We start from the raw sequence: 22,836 nt of genomic DNA, 5'->3' as shown, positions 1-22,836 counted from the left end.
GGTTACTTTGTCTTGGGGGTGGGAGGAAAAGATATTGTACTTATTTCTATTTAAAATGTTATACATGGCGCCTATTGTGTAATCAAGTTCGAGATCTTAGCCCTATTTTCGTAAATAATACGATTGTGTGATATGCACAATTTCTCGCTCAACATTGAACGACTGACAGAGGTCTGATTTAACCAATTTTAAAATGGAAGTGACTGTTATACCTAACGACTATGTGAAAAAATTGTCGATCAGCAGAATTGTGGTCGTCGTTTGCCGAGATCACGATTAGACGTTTTAAAAACTTGCAATGCAATTCAGGAATTTCGCATTTATCTAGACGTCGGATTGATCGACACTTAAGGCCGGGGGAGATTTGCCACTTCAGCGCGGATTGTGAGAAAGCGATAGATAGCTCATTCATACATTCATGATGCGTTCGATATCGGTTTAATTGATGCGGCTTATCGTCACTTTTTGCCATCGTTTTTAATCTTCCATGAATTGTAAATACGCAACAAGCATGTTGACAGCGTTCGGTTAAAATTCCAGGAATCATTAAATCAATCAATGTGTGTAATTATACGAGTAACTACAGGCTTTTCTACGAACTTGCATTTTCCTATATTCTCATAATTATGTACGCCTATTTTCCTCGCATTATGAAATCAACATCAACCAATTTTGAAGCAGTCTAGCTTGTCATATACGTCACCAGATAAGTAAAAGAGGCTTTCAATTATCACCCGCACGATTATCTTTCAATAAGAAAGTTCTAGATCAGATTTTTTATCGTTTGAGATTGTCTATGTCGTGGATTCCCGTAGTCGGCTAGAGGCGAAGGCTAAGGCGGTGACGTCACGGGCGAATCGATCGCGCCCAGCCCGGCGGGCCCGCGCCTCCCGCCCAGCGCCCTAGGGTTAGCAGATTGGGCGGCGAATCTCGCAGTATTTTAAATCACGTGACATGCCTCTTTCGGGGTCGAATGGAAAGAGAAAAAGGTTTAGAAACCACGTTTATATTCATTTGTATTGTGGTAAGTTTTTGATGCGTTTCTTTGTAGAGAGCACACGCCAAGATAAGCTCTCTCAAACTTTTATGGGCTTTTTGCAAAAATCATTATTATTCAAAAAGTAGGTACGTAGGTACGTAACTTCCAAAGTATCATGCTTATTAGGTAGAGCGTAGATGGACAAAACAGACAGAAATAACATTTTATTGTTTTTATTTCGTATAACACAATGTGCTGAGAAAGCAAAATATGAGGTTATGAAACGTACGAATCTGCAATAGCAATTAAAATTGATGTGCTGACAACTTTATTGTAACGATACAATTCAACAATCACAATAACAGAGGTGAGTACATAAAAGAACGTATGACTATGTTTAGTAAGCAATTAAAGCAAGAAATAAAATAAAGTGATATTTTTGAGCACTTTCACTATAAATGTCTTTGATATGTAAGTAATGTAAGTGCACTTTATTGGATCAACAATCTATGGGTCTAGACAAAGTGCAAAGTATAATCGCAAACCAGTTGAAAAGTGATCGAAAAGCCCCTTTTTTGTATGGAGTTTTGACGGATTTGATTTTCGATTCGATCAAAAAGTGCGTTTTTTCTAGGGGGGCTGGTAACCTTGGCGCTATTCATTTCATTGCACACAGAGATTGTTTGTGTTGAACATATTCTCTTCGGAATACAATATTAGGGTTCGGCGATGAGATCTCGATTGGGCATCGATTCGGGCGCAGTGTTTTGGTATCAAGTACATAATATCAACCTCCTTTGTTGTTAGTCAGGTGATAATTAAAACTGAATATGCAATAACTGAACACTTGAAACTTGGAATGTTCTTTTTCAGTAATTGTCATGAAGATTTGAGGGTGGTTGGAAGAAAAAGTGGGGGTTTCGACAAGTACGTACGTATTTATTTATTGATTTAGAGAGCAGAGAACATATTGTGATTTCTCATTTAAAATACTTTGAATATTTATCAGATTTTACAATAATTCGTTATTAATTTTCCATTAATATATTACAACTTGGGAAAACCACTCCCTGGAAAATTCCACACAAACATAAAACTACTCGTACACCGTCATATTATGTTACAATCGAATAAAAAGATATCGATTTATATACGGTTCATACCCATTTAAAAAAAAAGTAATACAAAGTTTGAAATTCGATTTTAGAATGCTTTGAATCCCAGCTATCCTAAAAGGCAGTTGCAGATATAGGTGAGCGTGGGAGCGCCCCGCTCGCTGTAATCAACCCTTTGCTTGCTGACTCCGGCAATTAAAAGATTTTCATTGCGATTCAGAGCGAGCGAATAAGGGCGAGCGAAGTGTGATTAGAGAGCGACACTTTTAATTTCAAGAGTGTGAGTAGAAAAGGCATTACAAAGACTCTACATTTTAGTACCTAACACTAGTCAGCCTATAAATACAAGGATTTAAGACAGATTTCCACGTATCATTAATCATTATACAGGCTGTCCTAATCAAAAATATTGCTCACCTACACGATTTCATTATTAATTCCATTGTGATCGAGCGAGAGGAGTAGAATTGAGACAGAAGTTGTAATAGACAATTTAACCAACACGTGATTTCCAGGCATCATCGTAATATTTTTCTTTAGAAATTATTTGCACAGATACGACTAACCATGACTTTTGGAAAGCGTAAAATAACTTATTCGATGTAAAAAGTCGAATCGAAAATGTGTCGAATAGAAAAGTGATTGTAATTTGTCGTGTTCGATACAGAACGTTATCGCCGTCTTTTACTTATCAGTCTCGGTGAGTTATTGATGGTCGACCAAGCGTCGGCTTTTCACGCGATTCCCTACTTAGGACGGTACAAGAAAAGCGGTCAGAGATTGTCTGATTGGATTGAATGCTAGCGCAATGTCTGTGAAAAAAACATCGACATAGACTTTAAAAAGATATAATAGTAACTTTCGGTATACCTTAGACAGAAGAGCTACACTTCAAATTCAAATTATTTCATCAATAAAAATGAAACTCTTCATAAATACGTGAAAGCTATGCGGCTAATTTTACGTTACTTTTTAAAAATGGTTTCAACAAAGAGTTTAACAAACTGTTTAGTTTTCGTTCAAAAAATGTATGCAACCTATTTAGTGGCCATAAAAAAAGAAATTAACACTTTGACATCTGTCATAAGAATCTAGTCGGCCATGATTCGGAAAATTCAAAATTCGAATTTTCTTTCACAAAATAGAGCTCGTAAACTACAAAATGCTTCTCTTTTACACCCTGTACAAAATAGAAAGACCCCCGACTACCAGCACATCCTACTTTTTGTCTCGCCTCATGTTGGCAGCCAGCCAAATGTAGAGCAACGCCTGCTTGTAGCTATAATTTTTCATTCCACGTACCTAGGAGAAAAAATGAGAAAGGCCCAGTTCATTTGAATAAGAAAAGTAAGAAATAGACGTTTCAGCGAGAAAACTCATAACAGATAGAAGCTTTAACAGAATGAGCTGAGTCATAGAAAAGCATAGAAAAATCATGTCTAAGGGTCATTCCACAAAAATATGTCAACTCTTAGTCCGCGCCACATTTCACATGGAATATTTGTTAATATTTTATTCCAAAATGGTTAAATAACAGCTCGCAATGTGTTTTATTCATCACCCATTTATATTTTTTTAAACTATTTTTCAAACATCTTAAATTCCTTTTAAATGACCCAAATCGTCATTCCCTAGGCATGTCCGTACTCCAAAAGTTTGTATTTTGGAACCCATATTAACAGAAACATCAATTTCATCCTTTGTTTTAAGTAACGAATAATCTATTTAAACGTATATTACACCAAATTCTATTAATATTAAGCAGTTTCAATAAACAATAATTTGATTTTCTTTAGTTGAAAAAGAGTCCACAGCTTTTAGCGTCATTCCCTCGCCACGCACTGATTTTATAATTTTGCACTTTTTTATGTATTTAGAGTGAATGACATTTAAAGTACGATACGAAGTTATCCTCAGACCATACTGGCTTTGCGGCAGCCGTTTTTTGAATTAGTGCAAACGTGCCAGTTGTTGCGGAAACATGTGTTGATCCAGTCACTTCGTCAGTCCCTAGTTGAGTAGCTTTATTGATTACAATAGGAAATTGTATATAATTTAATGGTATTTACGTGTGGTTTTTCGGCTATTTTCGGCACATCGTATTAAGCATCTTATATTATAAAGTTAATCTGCATTTGTGTTAAGTTTTACTCCAAATCGTCAGTCCCTAGACCGTCAGGCCCTAGCTTTAAACGGCGCTAGGTACTAAGTTACTAGTTAGGGAATGACATTTTTTATATAGTGATAATAACAAAACAACTACATGAAGTATATTAACTTATCTATAAATGTTAAGGTTATAAGTTTTATACTTTATTAAAAGTCATAATAGGAGTAATGTAGTATGAAAAAATTGAAAATTATAATTTCTCCTAAAATAAAGCATAAAGTGACTGGCCCTTTTAGACATAACATAATTAATAAATAAACTATAATTTACACTGATAAAGTATTCAACAGCATCTTAAAAAAGTTTGGGACAAAATGACGTCGAAAATATACAGATTTTCATGGAATGACCCCTAAAGATCTTTTTGGGCACATTGCCCGTAAAAAACTAAAACGGAAATGTTTTGATATTAATCATTCGATCAGAAATACCTACCTTTAAAAATGCTACAAAGTTCAATGTAAAAAATAGAGACGCATGCATCTTTCTTTGATCGTATAAGTAGGTAGATCCTCAACGTCTAACAACATGATTTTATGAGGGATTTTTTCAAAACTTTTCCGTATGCCCCAAAAAAAACGCCCCAACAACGAACATTCCGCTTTCCACCGTAGCCTCGCGCTCATTCCGCGGGTAGCACTAATTTGGACGACGAATGTCGAGCGTTCCCGGAATCAAATGTATACTGTTTATTGTTCAACCCCATCCATTGTGCGCGTCCCGCTCGCAACAAAGGGCGAAACGTTCGCGCCGGTCATAATAGCGGCATGTGGGTAGTTGGGTTGTAAATCAAAGACATCAACACGACGTGTAATTAGAACGCTGTATTCTCCTCGGCGACAATTGATCGTTCCTTCCTTTATGTAATTGTACTAATGGGGGTTATTGAACCCGCGGTTCCCGCTGAGTGACCATTCGACACGAACGTTCAAGGCCGCGGCAGACACATTCGCAGTCGTGGCGAACTAACGAGACCAATTTAAAGAATTGAATCAACGGCTAATTCAATCAAAAATAACGATGACCTCGATTTGAATTGACATGTTTAGATGTTTTTTCGGCTGAAGAAACTCTCACGTAGCGTAACTAATTGAACTACAGTTTCAATGCGAGTCCGAATACGAAAGCCCTGTCCATTAAACTTTAAACTTTAGTTTCACTGCACCCATTCGGCGAACCTACTCTCTCATTCAACTCTATATCTATGCATTTTCTATTTATCTTATAAATTAAACTAATTTTTAGCTTACAAGCTGTAGTCTTCGTCTTAAGACGAAAAGTTACGAAGCTTTTAAAGTATAAAAAAATTAAAGCTTTCACTAAGCACGAAAGTACCTTAAGCTCCAGCTGCGCTACTTTAACTTTGATCCATGAGTGCAAGCAAACTTTATATAGGTACTCGTAGGTAGTCGTATAAAATACGTGATCGATTTTACCAACCGTTTACCATTTACTATATATTCTATTTATAGGTAAATACCGTAAGTACGCTACCGTAAGTAAGCTTTAATTCTTGCACCAATTGAATTTTGTAGGAGTTTAGCTTTAGGTCTTTGTGCAAAATGCGGTGTAATGATGATCTATGCACATTTAAAGCACTAGCGCCCTTCCGAATCGAAAGTTTCGGTTTGTCACGAACGGACTGATAACACTCTCCACGTTTTCTACCGTTCTTGATGACCTCGGTCGCCCAGGTTTTGGCTTTTCCAGCATTGTACTGGTCTCTTAAATCTTTTTGGCCCATTCCCTAATAAGAAGAATGCTTGGCGCATCATTTGAGTGGCGAAATCTACGCGCTACGGACGCAGAATCACCATTTTTGTAAAATCCTCGTAAGCACAACGCTCGGTCTGCTCTCGAGAAACATTCCATAGCACCTAAATTCCCAAGAGCCAGGCTACTGATTGACATAACCCCCGCACCCCTCGGATTTGTTGCGGTCACGCAGTAAGCTAATTAAATGTAAACTTTCTTTTGAGACACCTTGTATTTCAGCGTGAACTATAATTTCCAACTAGCACACCAAACCCAAAATCCGAAGTAACATTACTTATTCCAGGACGGTCTATAAATACAAGATTAGGTTTACACCTAAAAGAAACTCGGCCACCGTGGACCTTTCTATTTTGGAGCGGTAGTTAATTATTACGGATTGCCGACTCATGGGACCGTATCCTTCGGCCACGTAGTCCGTGCGCCTCAAACATTTACGGGAAAATCCTTCTTTAGTGCCGAAACCGATGGAAGGTTTTACTACATGGGACACACTAAAGCAATCTATGACACTCTCAAAGATTGATTTAAAGAAACTTCAATGTAGATGTTTGTATAAGTAACTGGGTGCGGTCCACGAAATGAGACAGCTTGACGAAAAACGATATTTCACGCTTTTTTATTGCATACAACTAGGTACCTACTTAAAAGAAATCAGCGAATAACAAAAACCTAATTTTTTGTGCAGTGCAGTTAATTGCGTAGGTAGAGAAACACGTATTTATTAAGTAAGGCATAGGTTTACCATTAGAAGTGTGTAACATCATAATCATGATATACCTACCTACTTCTACGTTCTCCATGAGTAGCTATTATTTTGTCAACTAAGGTAATAATTCCGGCATTACAAATAGCTTACTAAACCGATATAGAGCTGTATAACTACCCTTTCTATTCATATCCAAAACAGTCGTTCACACGGAATCCTTCAACCGAATGTCCGACATATTCCAGCGTACGGATGCCTTAAAAATTTACGAGAAAATCCCAATTTAGTGTGGTGAATGCGAGTGTGGCGTGCGGAAGGCGCCGGAGCGCTATCGATTCGCGTCGGTAGGTACTGCCGTTAAAAATAAATGGTAGAGCCTCCGCCGTTATGAAAAGCACCATTTTATTAATGATACCTCTTCCCAACCCTATGGGAAAAGGTTTGGCAGCAACGCGATGAATTTTTAATTTTAAACTGAGTCGTGATGGATTCAAATTGTTGCCAAGTTGCGGTTGACGCATCTCGGGTCGGTCGTTTGAACATTATCGTAAAGGTAAATTGGTACCTTGGTAGTTTGTCTATTAAACATAATCGCTGTATTTAATTAGAGATCTAATAACACACATGACTCATTTTGTCTTTAACTACGCAACCGTCAGTATTAGTACAATAAATACAGTTAGGTACTACTTATAAACTTATAATGTATTTCTTTTTCTCATCATTCGTTATCTTGGACACATTGATTTAAATGCCTACACTGCCTACTATTATCTAAACTGATTCTGTATATCTACTGAACTTCTGTATATCTATCGTACCTATATAATAATAAAATGATAAAATACGAGTAAATTACATACTTCGTATCTCAGAAAGATGAATGTCCCAAAAAAGTTAAGATAAGTGAACACAACAGTATTTTTGCAAACTCATTGTGTGTACCAGCCCTAAATTTCCCCAAAGAATGTAATTTGCGTGGCCGGTGAAATTTTATAATTACTGGGCCTGTCAGCGCCAACAGCTGACGTCAGCGTTAAAAACCAGCGTTTCGCATGCAATTTCGTCAGAGGCGATAATGGACCGCCCGTGCCATGGATGTAGTTGGCACGGAGGGTTAAACCGCAGTAATTTTAACCCTTCATCGGTAACTATAAGGGCGCGTCAATAGTAGTAGAGAAACTATTTTACGAACAACTGTTTAGGCTAAGTTTTCAATGCGTGATTCATATAAGGGTAAATTAATTAGTTGACTCACTCAGCCTTAAAGTAGAGTCGTCCAGTCTGGTGATTTTGTCTATGTAGTTTTAACAAAATGTTTGCCCCTAGTAATTGAAATAGACAGCTTTCAGTAGCGCTAGTATGGATCCTCATAATCAGTCACTCAGTAATCTTACTGTGACAGTCCTATCTCTGCTTTATAAAATACATATTTCTTCATTTTCATTTTCCATCCTCGGCCTGATCATCACTTTCCATCAGGTGAGATGCAGGTCAAAAGCTTCTCCGAAGCACGGAATCATATTTCACTCTCATATTTTGTATCAAAATATCCTGTATGGCTGAAGATTGGAAGTGGGTGAAGTGCACTTGCACCTTCGGCCTGATCATAACCTTCCATCAGGTTCTTCAGACCAAGAACTACCTCTTTATGGTATAAGAACTAACCTTATCGAAGGCCAGGGGTCGGTGTCGAGGCACGTCGGCGAGTTCCATGTTGTCTGCGGGGCGGGGCGGGGGTTGCGGGCGCGGGGGCTGCGCGCGCGCCGCTAGCCGACCTCCATGGGTGTCTGCTGCCAGGGCCGCATGCCGCTCGCGCCCGCGCTGCGCCCCCGACACCTGGTGCACCAAAAAGGTATGTTAGTCCACCTGGAGATAGGGCTCAGTTACTTTGGGATTAATTCGTCACTGAGGCCGTATACAGAAAGAAAGCTGGTAAACTTGTAAGCGCTTACCAGCGCTGGTAACACGCGCAGAAAAATATATGAACGCACGCCGATAAGCACTGAACGGCGCCGACAAGTTTCAACACGCGCTGGTCAGCGCTGGACGCTGCCATATAAAATGCCATTCAACTTGCTTCCTTTGTGAACGAACGGACCAGCGCTGACAAGCGCTGGTAAGCGCTTAAGTTTCCAGCTTTCTTTCTGTATACGGCCTGACGCCGCAAAGGAACGAACCTTTTTTTCTAAAATTAGAGTGCGAAAATGCGACATAGGTAGTGCCTGAAGAATGCAGAATTTCTGTACACTTGACAAAATTTTTGACCGTTTGTATGATGTTCGCCACTTTGCGGCGTTGGCGACGAATTATAAGGTCATCATCGTTTGAATCCAAGTACCATCTCTACATATACAGGGCAATTTAGAAGCTTTAGCGTGAACTATCGTGTTAGTAGACGGGCAAAGACAACATCATAATCGTTTTGGACATAAAACTTTAACAAGGCGATGTAACTAACTTCACACAGATCGAAATTTCATTTCGCTACCAAGTTGGGCGCCAAAATTTAGATAGCGCCATGCTGTGGTTCAGAATAGTATGTAAATGATCTGATTTTAATTGTTGATTTACATTTAATTTAAGATACATTACACACATATTAAGACTCGTCGTTTTAGTGATCTTAAGAATCACATTCTATATGCTACAAACTTTAAAAAAAAAGAAATCAATTTTAGGATTATACAACTTGGAGTCAATGTTAAATCAACGTAATTTGTTTAGAAAGCTACTAGATCAAAGTTTAATTTATTATTTTGTACAAGCGTATAAAGTGCATACTGTCACGTACTATCGACAGTTTTGGGCCGAGATGAAATCAATCCTCGAGACAGTTTAATATTTGGTACATCACTTCATTCGTGAGTCATCTAGTATGATACTAGATGACGAAACTAAACTAAGTAGGTATTTGAGACCGTGTTTTTATTTCTCATCAATATAAGTAGAATCAAACAATTTCCTTGAGTTTCCAGAACATGCCCAGCACTCGTAGATATGGCCATGGCTGAGCGACATGTCTCAAGATTGACCTCGTGTTAATGGTCCATTAGTAGGCTTTATCACTGATAATAAAGAACAATGGTCGATTTGTTGGGACCTTTGGCGCAGCTTCGTAGTACTTTTCCTCCATTCATCATAAAATTAAACCTATACTATAGTTCTGTGTGATAGAGAAAGTGCATAACACAATTAGCAGAGTCCAAGATTAACACTGGAGAAATTAGAATATTTCAAAGTATTTTTTAAGAAAGTGAAGAGTATGAGACCCAAGAGCTATACTCGATGCAGACTCGTGGAAGGCGGGGCCATAAGTAATTTTTGAAACAGAGATGCACACTCACCAATATTTTATATATTATTACGTATTATTAATCAACGCTATGCCTGCCTCTGTGTGACGTCACCCATAACCAGTGTTAGTGCGAGAGAAAACGTGATAAGCACTGTTTTATTATGACACCACCTGCCACGAGTCTTTGGGCTGAGTATAGTACCTATTGTTTTGATACCCATCACCCTAAAACTGCGCACTACTAAATACAAAATAGTTACCTTTTTGATTAAATGGCTATAATAAATAAACATACAGACACAATAACAGCCACATGGCAATGTATAGTTAGGTATAGTGCTGCACATAAAAGCATTTACAAAAGCATTTTTGTAAGTAAATGTCGCTACAAATGTAACTCTGGCTTTAAAAATAATACCTTGTAAGTAATGTTTAATAGAAATACCATTATTATTAAAGAAGAAAATTATAGGTCTTAAAGGTAATTGTTTACCTGTTGCAATTGATTATTATACTAAGGAATCCAAGATAATAAATATGACTATTTCATTTAAATACAGTCATTACAAGCATGACGTTATTACCTATCTTGGGCCAAAGTACTTATGCTATTAATTTTTCCCTATTCATACTATAAATATATTGAAAATCAATACACGAAAAGCATTAGTTTTTGGCAGCTTTTCCCAGCACGTGCATGTACAAATAGCTTTACCCTAATGCGTCGCTCATTTCATTTTATCCCGTATTTTGAAAACAAAACAACCGAGACCCACTGTGCGATTTGTAAACAACTAAACTGCGTTAATTGAAAAATAATTCACAAACTCATAAAATACGTGCATTCGGCAATCGGCATACATACGATTAAATTACAACATAACTAATATATTTTTTGTACATATGTAGTTTTTGTATAAATAAGTTGTATTTGAGAAACCAGATACCTCGGCATTCCTTGATATTTTCTTACAGACCTACATAGTTAGATTAATGAACTATGTTAACCAAATAGGCATTCCAAACAACATTCTTTGGCAGTGTTACCTTAATCTGAGAACTCTACATAAAATAATTTTATAATTCCGACACTAAAAAAACTTACAACGAAAGTATTCTAATGGACTGTAATAGCTTTAAACACTTTATGAACACCCACAAGCACGTTTCTCACTACTTCACTAGCACTATATTTGACTCCAATCGCGACTCTACACCAAGCAACACTGGCCTTACAAACCTGGTGGTAGTGGTGGTGCTCGAACAAATGAATTATAAGGCTCATTATAAGCAATTTGTATGTGAGTGATAGGACTGGACCATTAAACTATTGTGTCTGCAATACATCGATCAAAATTCGAATTACGCATGCAAATGTGTCAAGCACGGACTTGCAAATTGATGATGCAAATAGATAAATAGAACGGCTGTTTAAATAAATATTATGTAGGTATATCTATGTGTATGTATGAAATTCCTTGTACCGAAGATCGTGATCAATTAAAGGTAATACTCATAGGAAGTTATAAATAAGCACAGGTCTATGTAACCTCTACAAGTTATATGGTAAGTAAATGGTAGATAATAGTGTAGTGTAATAGCTGTGGTAGGTAATAGTGTTAAAAACGGTTACGTGATAAACTTCAGATGCTTATTAGATACTTGACTTTTGAAACTGAGCTCAGGTACAAGTCTACGCCTATAGATTTTGGCAATCTTGCATACCCTAAATCCGACTATCATAGACATAGAACTTATTATGGTCCTATCTTAGTAATTTCAGAAATATATCTTTGATTGCAAAAAACAGAGATCACTGAGATAGTTCAGTATTTTTTTACAATTTTCTTAGTTACAAAATTGCTTTTGTCTATTGGCACGGATTTTACAAAGTTGCGACGCCAGTATTCATATCTCGCGGACATAACTCCAAACAATAAGATGGCCAAAAGTGAAATGTTCAAAAATCCCCAACTTCAAACGATTAGGGCGTTCTTCTCGACATAATGTCAGATACTCGCGTGATCCCACACTGATGGTATCTCTAGCCATTACGCGATGATAATGCGGCTGTGTTCATGAGAAAATAGATTATAAGCAGGGTTGCCATCCATGTTATTTTAAAACAAAATTATAGTTGCATTGGTTGGTTATGATGCGAAACAACATATACTGAATTAAAAAAATATGTATCGAAATCAAAGCATTTAACTTGAAATTAAGAAAGAAGTAAAGAAAACTGACCAATAAAGTTCACTTATTTCGCTCATTTTGTATTTGTTGAAAATGAGACAACCCTATAAAAACTCTAATATACCCAATGTAAAAGGTTTTGTTTTAAAACTTAACTTTTTATAGTAACCACAGAATAATAATAAGTATGTAGTAACTTACTAATACGTGTTTCATTGTCTGTCCCATCTTCAAATGAATTAACTAAGTATTTGAGCAAGCTACTAATACTTGAAACCTAAGTCGCATCGGGATTGTGATTAAGAACAGTCAATTATTTTTTTGACTCAACAACTTCAACTTCAACCACATCTCATTGACTCAACAACTCAGGACTAATGATTAAGCATGTAGGATGGGTTGCAAAATTATAGACGAAATTATTTACGCAAAATATCTGAACATTTCCAAACGCTGTTAGAAAATCTGTTAAATATTTTCAGCTATACCTAATATTTTGAAGTCTCATAACTCAAGTAACACAACATAATATACTTTTGAAGTGCAATATATCATGTGTAATTGTTTTGTACAGTGCAAGCGTTAATTGCTCACGATGAGTAAGCCGTGGAGATAGTTATCTTAAAGTAACGACCGCGATCGGACGTAAGTAAGTCACACGATGTAGGATGAGAGCACACATAATTATAAATATCGTATTATATTTTTTTCACCGTTCGGGTATTTTTTTTCTCTTAATTGTGTACCTACGACGCCAACTAGCAGACTGTGTACAATCAGTAGTTGCGATTAAAAATAATGATCAGTTGGTTCTGAAAAACGTACATAATGTGATTGGGTGATTTTCCCCGCCGGAAACAAAAAATGGAACTCTACATTTTTCCTTTTTTCAGGTCCACAGATACTTAAGGCCGGGTAGCAGTGAAAATGGCGAAAATGAGGTTTTCATTTTTCATTTTTGAGGTACTAAACAGTAAAATTAAAGGCTAAGATTTTATTTGGGCATAGTTGAGGATATTTTCTAGGGCTATTAACGGATGGAAACACGATTTGATGAAGTTGACTCGATAGAATAAATTCCCAAAGTTACCTCTATTCGTTTTCTATTTATGGTTTTATTTTTTAAATAAGCGATTTGAGATTCTGAATCTTTTACTAAACTAAAGTTCAGAAATAACTTGAGGGCTTTTAACGGATGAAATTTTTATATTGGCTCTTATTTAGTTACTATGTTAAAAAATGTGGAAAAAATCGCCCATGACGGCTTGGACAATCTCAATCAGTCGCGCGGTGGCGCTTACGGAGGACGGACGCGTGTCAGTTTTTTGGTCGTGACAGTTCGCGATTTGTCAATATTTTTGACAATGATGACTTTGATGAGTCACAGTATAATAACATCAGTGTTACTGGAGAAAGCTAAAATTTTTGATAATTAAGAATTATGAATTTTGTCTACCTATTGAAATTTAAATCGTTGGCATCCTTTTAAACTAAGACCCTACTCATGATACATAGTACATTCCTCAAATATGAGACAAAACCAATGAGTTAAAATTACATTTTTATAGTACCTACATATAATCGTCTTACACTCTTTAGAAGAGCACAATGACACAAATAAATAATAAAAATTAGGTCAAATATAGGGGCAGCTGCACGTCACTGAAAGACGATTCTGTACTCGGCATCTGGGCTGGAGAACATGAATCCTTGCTTACAGATGCAGATGTAAATAGAGTTATAACTGGAAAATTTTTACATGAAATGTTTAACAGAAATCAGTTAAAAGACACATACATGGAATACCAATAAGGTTGCGGAGGGAAAGCTACCTATTATAAACTAGCGGCAGCCCGCGACTTCGTTTTACCCCCGTTAGATATGATGTTTTACTTCGTTGTTGATAGATGGCGTTTCACGGCTTCCCCCGAATAAATATTTACGAACGTCATACCGTAGTTTGTCCAGTGCTGTAGATTTTAACCAATGACGATAGATGGCGCTTTTTAGACACGTCTTATTTATTTATTGAAATTTATTTGCCACATATCGTCATAATGTTAATCTGGGTTATAAACAATAATACTGTGAAGTTTCATCAAAATCCGTTCAGTAGTTTTTGCGTGAAAGAGTAACAAACATCCAGACATCATGACATCTAGACACCCAAACTTTCGCCTATATAATATTAGTAGGATATTTCACAATCCAAACTAATATTTACTATTTAGCATTTACTTACAGTAAATATTAGTTTGGATTGTGAAATATTTAAAATAAAAAAAAGAATAAAACAAAATAGGGTTTCAAATTACCTATCTATATCTAATATTATAAAGAGGTAAAGTTTGTGTGTTTGTATATTTGTTAAATTGTAAGGGGTAATCTCGGGATCTAATGAACCGATTTTAAAAAAATCTTTCACCAATAGAAAGCCACATTATATCTGAGTGTAATAGGTTATATAAAAACCGAAAAATTCCACGCGGGCGAAGCAGCGGGCGGAAACCTAGTTTATTTATAATTATGTAAGAGCATAATTATTAAAGTCGAAGTCAAACATTATTTATTTGTGTGGACCTATATTACCGAGAGATTACAAGGCGTCAAATATTTCAAGAAAAAAATTAAAAACTATATTATAATGCTAAATTTTGCTCTCATGGAGCCTTTACCTACTCTGACAAATTAAGACTTAGAGAAGAAACTAATAATAAAACCATTTAACTGTCCTGCTATGAAAAGCTTGATCGGGTACAACACCTCAAGTTATTTCAGAACTTTATTTCATTAAAAGACTCCGAATATCAAATCACTTAGGTATCTAAAGTCAAACGATTCTGAAATGTCAAGTGGCATAAAGTTGGGACTAATGAATAACCCATTAAGATAGTAGCGCCCTCCTGTCAATGACATACCTGGAACGATAGAGTATTGGACAACTAATGAAAATGCTTTGTCCTAAATGACTGACGGATATCGTAGAGACCTGAAAGTTGGAAGGTGTGTTCTTTGTATGACGTAGGCATCTCATAAGAAAAGATTTTCCGAAATGAGGTCATGAAATGAAGGGGGTGAAAAAAGGGGGCAAAGTTTGTATGGGACAAAGTGATTCCTTGGTTCAATCTACTTGAAATTTAGCTTAACAATTCCTTAATATAATTCATGAAACACGTGTGGAACGGGTAGAAAGTAATTTTGGCAGTCATTTTCTTCGAAGTTGATATCAATACTACTTAGTGCCTTTGATTTAATTACTTTTTATTTTTACAAGTGTTTGAAAACTCCATGTCAGATTGTGTTCAATGTCAAGTGAAATCTCAAATTGAAATGTCTCAATCTCAATGAGGAGACTCTGTATTTATTCCTAGAATTCCCCTAACACCGTCAAATTGCCCTTTAGAATTCAAGACAGTGCAGATTCCCATCAGTCTGCTTCGTAATGACTATAAACAAAGCTCAAAGTCAAACTCTAGGGACCTCTGCTTAAACTCCCATGAGTGCACAGAGGTAAGCAGGTAACCGCGTGTGATGCTCATAGTAATTTTCGATACAGAACCCCGTACATACGTCATACATATTATAGAAAGAAAACACCCAGACCAATACAAACAAATATGTTTCTGCAATTTTAGTATGATATTTTTATTTATTAATAAACAAAGAGACTGAACAAAATTAATGCGTGTACTGATTAATGTTATTAACCACATGCAAAGCTTCGTGAATTGCAACAACTATAATTTATTATCCAAGCTCTAAATAATCGCTACTAAGAGTAACTTATCATAAAATGTTTTTCCAGTCGCTCAAGCTTCCAAGGGCCTACCGATAGGTCGGGTGACGTAATCTTGAAATTCTTTAAGCCAGCGCAGAACTTCCAGAAGGTCAGACGACGCCACGGCCACTTTGAACCGTGTTTACTTCTGCAGTTATATTTCATATTTATTCGATTCTAGAATATATTCCCAAAAAGTCTGTAAGGTGTTTTAATTTGTATCACTTGGATATGATTTGTATTAGAAAGTGTTGTGAGTGTGACGCTTGAAGGGAAGGAAGTCGACCTAACCTAACCATCTGCGTATTTCTATACTATGTAGCTGGAAATTGTGGCGGGAGCTCTTTGGCGCGCTGTCTTCGGCGAAGAATTGCGCGCGCAGATTTTGACAGCGCGAAATACCTACTTTAGCAGAAATACCAAGCCTTAAGTAGAGCATGAAATGTGTGTTATTTGAAAAATTGTTATTAATGTCAGTTTGTTCATGACAGGTTAGCAGTGAAACAGTTGATTAAAAAGCAGCATATAAGACAGGTTATTCACTAGTGAGGAATCTCAAACATCAGCACTAAATGCTGATTTATTTCTAGATTTGTAAAAATCATTAACATTTAACAATGTGTACTCATCTCAGTGTATGTACGTCACAACACTGTAAAAGATATTTATGATGCCTGTGTAAGTTTCAAATAAGATTCTGTAAATATCAATGTATTCTACTGAACATCGTCTGGTAAGTTTTGTTAGTAGTCTGCAGTTTATTGGCCCGTACTATAAAACGAAGATTAAAACTGGAATCCGACTCAAGAGTAAATACAAGTCTGTGATAAGTTAGACGAATTAGAGGCTTGGTTGATCTATTTTTGAGTTAGATCCATACTTCAATGTAATTTCATGATACGGACTTACGATTTTTTGTTATGTGTTGTTATTTTGCCATTTTGGGCAATAAACATTTTATCTAATTAGATAGGTACGATGATGTTAGAATTGTTATTTCAAGCAAGAAAAATAGATAAAAGTTATTTTTTCAGTAACTTCTATACCTTGATAAGCCATGCGGAAGAGTGCACGAATTCATCTATCGATGACATATCCTACGCGGTTTATCTGGAAAATTATTCAAAACTTCAGATTGAACAAGTTGATAAGAATAGCGATCAATAATGTATCTATTTTAATATTTCTAAGAACACGTGTAAATCGTAATGTTATAAAATGTTATATTTTAGGCAATTTGGACTGATTTTTATCATTTCTGCTTTAGAGCAATTTTAATGACCTCATTATTGAGCTAAGTGCGTGCATTAGCACTTTTGTCTTTAGACTTCACTTAATAAACGAGGCAAAGTTTGAATAGTTTAAGGACTACTTTTTGTGAATAAATTGAGATTTTGAACAAGTTATAAACAAAGAATTATTATATTCCAGAATCACTAACCTCGTCCTATGTGTTGTATGTAAAGGCACATCGCACACTCACTGTACCGCACCGTATATCATGCACACATTATCACTGGTACCCATTCATGCGTCTCGGAGACGTGTCAGCACGCATCTCCACACTACGATAACAGCGCAATTACCGGACTGGGGCCTTACAGGCTACAGCGGTAATGTTCGACAACTATTTAGCAAACGAGCGACGTCTCGCAATATCTTCAGATAAAAAAGATAAGGCCGCGTCCGCTAAAACCTCACCTCGGGTCGTAAATTTTAGAGTCATGGGGGAATTTTGGAGGCTTAAGCACCTTAAGATAAGTGAGATAAGTGCACCGTCGCGTGAGGCTCCCTGAGAGGATAATAACTCCGCTTACGGTTTTAACCTTGCTTTTAAGGTGCATCACCTGCTACCTGATCTGGGAAATTAAATACTTATTTGTTGACAGCTTTGCCGAGATATTTGCTCGTCTAAAGATATCATTAAACTACAATCATTCTCCTAAATTAACATTACTCTACATATTAAAGTAGGTCATTGACTACCAACAATATTTTGACCTAATAATGTTACAGGGTGTGGCGAAAATAGTGGTCTAACATAAAGTAGGCATAATGAAACATTTGACACCATGTATTTAGCTACTATTTCAACAATTTTCAGCTATGGTTCTTATTTAAAATTGTACTACGTAGTACTTATTTATTATTCTGTGCTATTGCTCCCAATTTTTGTTAAATAAAATTTGCATTTTATTTATTTAACTCAGTAGTTAATAAATAAATTGAAGCCATTTCAATTAAAAAGGGACTTTAATTACATTTTAAACACAGAACTACCGGCAGTTAAATATAGGCTAACCCGTTAATAGCCCATTAGCCGATCAACGGCGCCTCTTAACAGAATATTTTTCGCCAAACTCCGCTATCTTGCAATTACATTAACCAGAGTGTAATAAAATTTCACTGAATGCTGAAAACACCGCTAGGTGAGGCATCTGTTTACCCACAGTGTTTACGTGTGGCCAATTCAAGTATGAAACTGAGGAAATCGTAATCGCTTAATGGCTCGCTAGGAATAATTTAATTGGTGCCAGAATTGCTGATAAAAAACCGAACTAACTGTTTTGATTACTAGATTATGTGGTTATGGAAAACGTTGAGACGTTATAGATATAATACAGTGCGTTTTTGAAATCAGTTAAGTAGATAGGTAGGTTTATTAATATTATTTTCACGATGTGAACTCTTGTTTAAAGAAATGAACTAAAGCTTTTACATGACTACCTTCTTACAACAGCAGTTTCATATGAAAATCAGTTTTCCTTTAGATAACACCTCTTTACTACAAATTATCAGATCTGATAACGTGTTTACTGTTTATATAAAAATCATTCATAATAATATGTAGAAATATCTTCAGTACCTAATGGATACTTAACTAGTAGGATATTATGTTGTATTTTTTTTATAACTTGTACAACAAGTCATGTTACCAACGTCTCTACTAAATTAACTCTTCATAATTTTTTATGTATTGTCAGCTATTTGAGCATGATTAGTATGATTACTATAATTTAATTAGAGAATAGTATGTACCTACTTCATATAAGTAGTGACAGCTGAAAGATAAATGTAGAGCTACATTTACAAAAAGCAAAGTGGGTTGTGGCGGAAAGTGATACACATAGAGCTTTGTCTAAAAAAAACTAATATTTTCCGAAATTACACCGGTAAAAAGTTATAAACACTCACTAATCCTATCAGCAAACACTAATAATATCAAGAAATGCTGAAGATAATAAATATCCTAGGTAATTTGTGTTTTCACTTAAAGTTACCTTAATTTGGACGTAATAAAAAAGACTTAATCCGTGAATAAGTATTAATTTGAAAATGTTAGGTTTCTAACTTTATGCGATCATAGGCGCAGAATCCACCAGATTTGTAATAAAAATATGAGTCCATTTTACCATTAAAAATACTGGTTACTTAAATGCCGTTATGTTCCTACACTGATTAATTCACAAAGAAGAGTACATATTATTGTGAGCATATAATTTATTACCTGAGCAAAACCGGGGCGTATCGCTAGTATTTAATAACGAACAGCTGGGTATCAAACCCGGGGATCTGTGCGCGAAGACAATCACAGGGCCTCGCGGGGGAAATCTTTCTTTACTTTCTGCGCATGTCCGAGGCCAACTTGAAGACAGATATTAGGTGGTTTGGGAAAAACCAAGGCCCAGATGTGGGAATAAAAAAGATTAATTAGTAATCACAAACTAAAATGTTCAATAAATTGCTCGGTTCTCATATCGTAATCCGACGTGCGTAACTTTACAGAGAATCTTTATCGTACAGCTTTGCTAATCTGCAAAGCTTTGTCATGCGTAACCTCGAGGTTTTGATGTGTTTACTCATAGATGTGATAGCCTAGCCATACTGTCCTCAAAGCGAGGCCATCGTTGACCTTGGCTAGAGAAATGTTAAGATTATTCTATAGCGATACCATATAGCTAACTATACACACAAATACACATAAAAATACTAAAAAGGGTTGAAATTCTATGGCTGAAGCATTTCATTCGAAAATAAAAACGGTTAAGTAACAATTACGCGACTCGTTGTTAGCGAAACGTAAGAAAGAGGATCATAAAATGAGGTTAGTGCACTTTATATCCCTCTATAAATTTTAAATGAACAAAATTTCCTTTATTTTGAAGTATTGTCTCTATGTAGAGCGCTAATGTGTATTATTTATCATATATTGCGTCACAATTTCAAAAATTTTTTTTATTAATAAACATCGATCGATGTGTTAAAATTGCAAGAATACTTCGTAAATAAATAACGTCATTAGCAATTTGTACAAAACGATAAATGTGAGAGAAGCGACATCACAGCTTCTTTCGTAACACTGAGTTAGGAAGGTCATAATAACATATACACAGTATGAATTAAGTATGTACCTCATTTCTGAGGGGTGGTCCGGCTCCGCATAGCGAGAGGCGCCGGATGAGCGGCACGTCTGATCCCATGGACTACGCCGCACATTTCTGTCTCCGTTAATGTCAATTACCACCGACCTCCGCTAACACGGCCCCGCGTCTCCATTGGCAGTCTTCTACCATCTACAGGAGACGGATGCTCATTAACCAAACATTCTTAATCACTAAATTCTTAGGGGCCTTCGGAGGGATCTCATCGGAATAAGTTATACCACAAACTAAGCTTAGCCAAAGCGATCAATCCGAAAACTCAAAACACAATAGAACATCCCTCAGTTCCATAATCGAGCATCTCGTGTCGTAACATCGGCTGGCAACGACGATGGTCCATTACGTAACAGTGACCAAGTCACCACTTAGCTCGCACTTAAAAAAGCTCCTATCTACTCATCTAATCTGAATCTCAAGCGATTGCGTTATCATTATTCATGAAAAAAATGGTAACTAACCGATGGAGCATCGGAGCAGTCGGAGGCGCAACACACAACCGTCGAGAACGGGTCACCTCACCACCACAAGGAATCAACCAGCACCAGCGAACCAGTCAGTAGATATCGTCCGGGTAACGTCGTGTTGTGATAACTTTACCTATGTATCGTCATGAACGGTGGGCGGAGGGCGGGCGGCGATTCGCGCGGTCACCGCAGGACAAAGCGCGGGCCAGCTCGCGTGACGCGGGCCGCAGCGGCGCCGTCGGGCGCTTGTCTAGTGCCGCGAGATACTTTACCTAGCGGCGGCGCAGCGAGGTGTGGGGCGAGGGAGTCGTGCGTCGCGTGGAGCGAAGCCGGGCGCGGTCGGTCGCTGCGGTCAGCGGTCGCGGCGCGCGGCCATGGCGGCGGCGCGGCAGGCGGCGGCGACTCGCGCACTGGAGCCCCCGGGCCGCTCCCGGGCCCGCGCACGCGCCCTGGCTCCCCCCGCCCCCCACCGCCCGGCTCCGTGACCAAATTGATCAGCCGGATCCTCGATTGCAATGAAATTTATGACAGGTCGTGGATCTATTATCGACGTGATACCTACCGAGCCGCCTATTATTCGCAGGCTCGATAAACGCCGAGATTGGAAATGGATTAGATATATCTACCCGACCGTCTCTATTATGTAGCATTTTAATATTTTTTGCTAAACTACGCCGTAACATCTAGCTGTAGAACCACTTGACTAAATAAAACTAACCACGATAACAATTTTATAGAGTCATCCAGCGATTTATGTGAAAATTTTTACTGTACGAGAAAATTACTACTTAATCTGTTAAATGATACCTATGTTACATAATATTCTTTTATTTAAACGCAAAAAAATCAATTACACCTTTTACTCACTTGATATTTCAATCTTAATCATAAGATCTCGCTCGTATCATTCTTAATTACAGTCCCACAGTTTCTAATCAGTTAATAGCCTTTTAAAATGTCTGACACGAATTAACACTTGGACTCTCTCTTAATTTTCTCATAAACTGCATATCAGATAAGTGCCCTCGATATAAACAATAAACATCCTATAATCTGATTTAAATTTTCAACTATCAACGAACAAAGAAATTATATGTCTTGTTGCTCTATAATTTTCATTTACATTATTAAAAAAACGTGCAAAGTATGTTATTATTTAAACTGTCAAGTATTTTGAAATAATAATCAACTAAGTACTTAGTTATAATAACTCTACGTCAAATTTTTTTTAACCGTTCAGTGAAATTTTCCCGAAATTGACTCTACATTTTTACAATAAACATTTATCACTGTCAACGTAGCTAAATGCCAAAAAACGCTACAAATTGCTAGCAATTTCATCATAATTGTACAAGAAAGGAACATAGCACGCATGACTAAACGGGTTTTTGTACGGTGAGCGCGATTGCTAATATTGTTATGCGTTATGGTCCATCGCAGCCTGCCGTAACGGAACCACTCATTAATGTAATGATTTCAATCATAATAGGCAATGGTAACTTCATTATACAACCAAATAAGGAACTCTGAGCAAAATAATCTTCGACCGGACCAGTGCAGTCTACACTGTTACCTTAGTTACCTGTTACTGTATGTATAGCCCAAGCGACATTAGATAACCCAGTGGCATTAGACTGCCGATTTGAGATCCGAGTTACTGGACTTTAGTGGCAACTCCTAACATACTCGTAGCCTTCTTGAATCGGATAACAGGGATTAAAATTAAAATTACTCACTTATTAACCTTAAAAAATCTTCATTATCAAACTTCAGTTGATCTGCATTGTTTTGTTATCGGTTTTTACCTGTTTTCAGCAGTTCTGAACGCAAGGTAGTTTTTTTTAATGAGTGTTTAATTTGTGTGCCGGATTATGGATACAGATGTAATTTTATTTAAATTAAAGATTGCACGTGT

The 22,836-nt window shown here is 36.8% G+C and overlaps 2 protein-coding genes across 2 annotated transcripts in view; one reads left to right on the top strand and one right to left on the bottom strand.

Annotated features, from left to right (window-relative positions):
- LOC135072146 (regulator of G-protein signaling 9) overlaps nt 1-17,471 on the bottom strand; it is a 43,138-nt gene extending 25,667 nt beyond the window's left edge. Inside the window, exons 1-3 of the mRNA XM_063966098.1 lie at nt 17,457-17,471; nt 17,062-17,125; nt 8,415-8,585 (exon numbers count right to left, since the gene is read on the bottom strand). Coding sequence (XP_063822168.1) covers nt 8,415-8,585; nt 17,062-17,109 — 219 coding nt within the window. The 5' untranslated portion in view covers nt 17,110-17,125; nt 17,457-17,471. The remainder of the gene's footprint in view (nt 1-8,414; nt 8,586-17,061; nt 17,126-17,456) is intronic.
- Nucleotides 1-22,836, top strand: part of LOC135071956 (DNA-directed RNA polymerase II subunit RPB11) — a 212,472-nt gene that overhangs the window by 151,721 nt on the left and 37,915 nt on the right. The window lies entirely within an intron of this gene.

Source organism: Ostrinia nubilalis, chromosome 5 (assembly GCF_963855985.1).
Source record: "Ostrinia nubilalis chromosome 5, ilOstNubi1.1, whole genome shotgun sequence".
Taxonomy (NCBI): domain Eukaryota; kingdom Metazoa; phylum Arthropoda; class Insecta; order Lepidoptera; family Crambidae; genus Ostrinia; species Ostrinia nubilalis.
The sequence above is the reverse complement of the archived record's forward strand: the minus strand, read 5'-3'. Positions and strand labels throughout refer to the sequence as shown.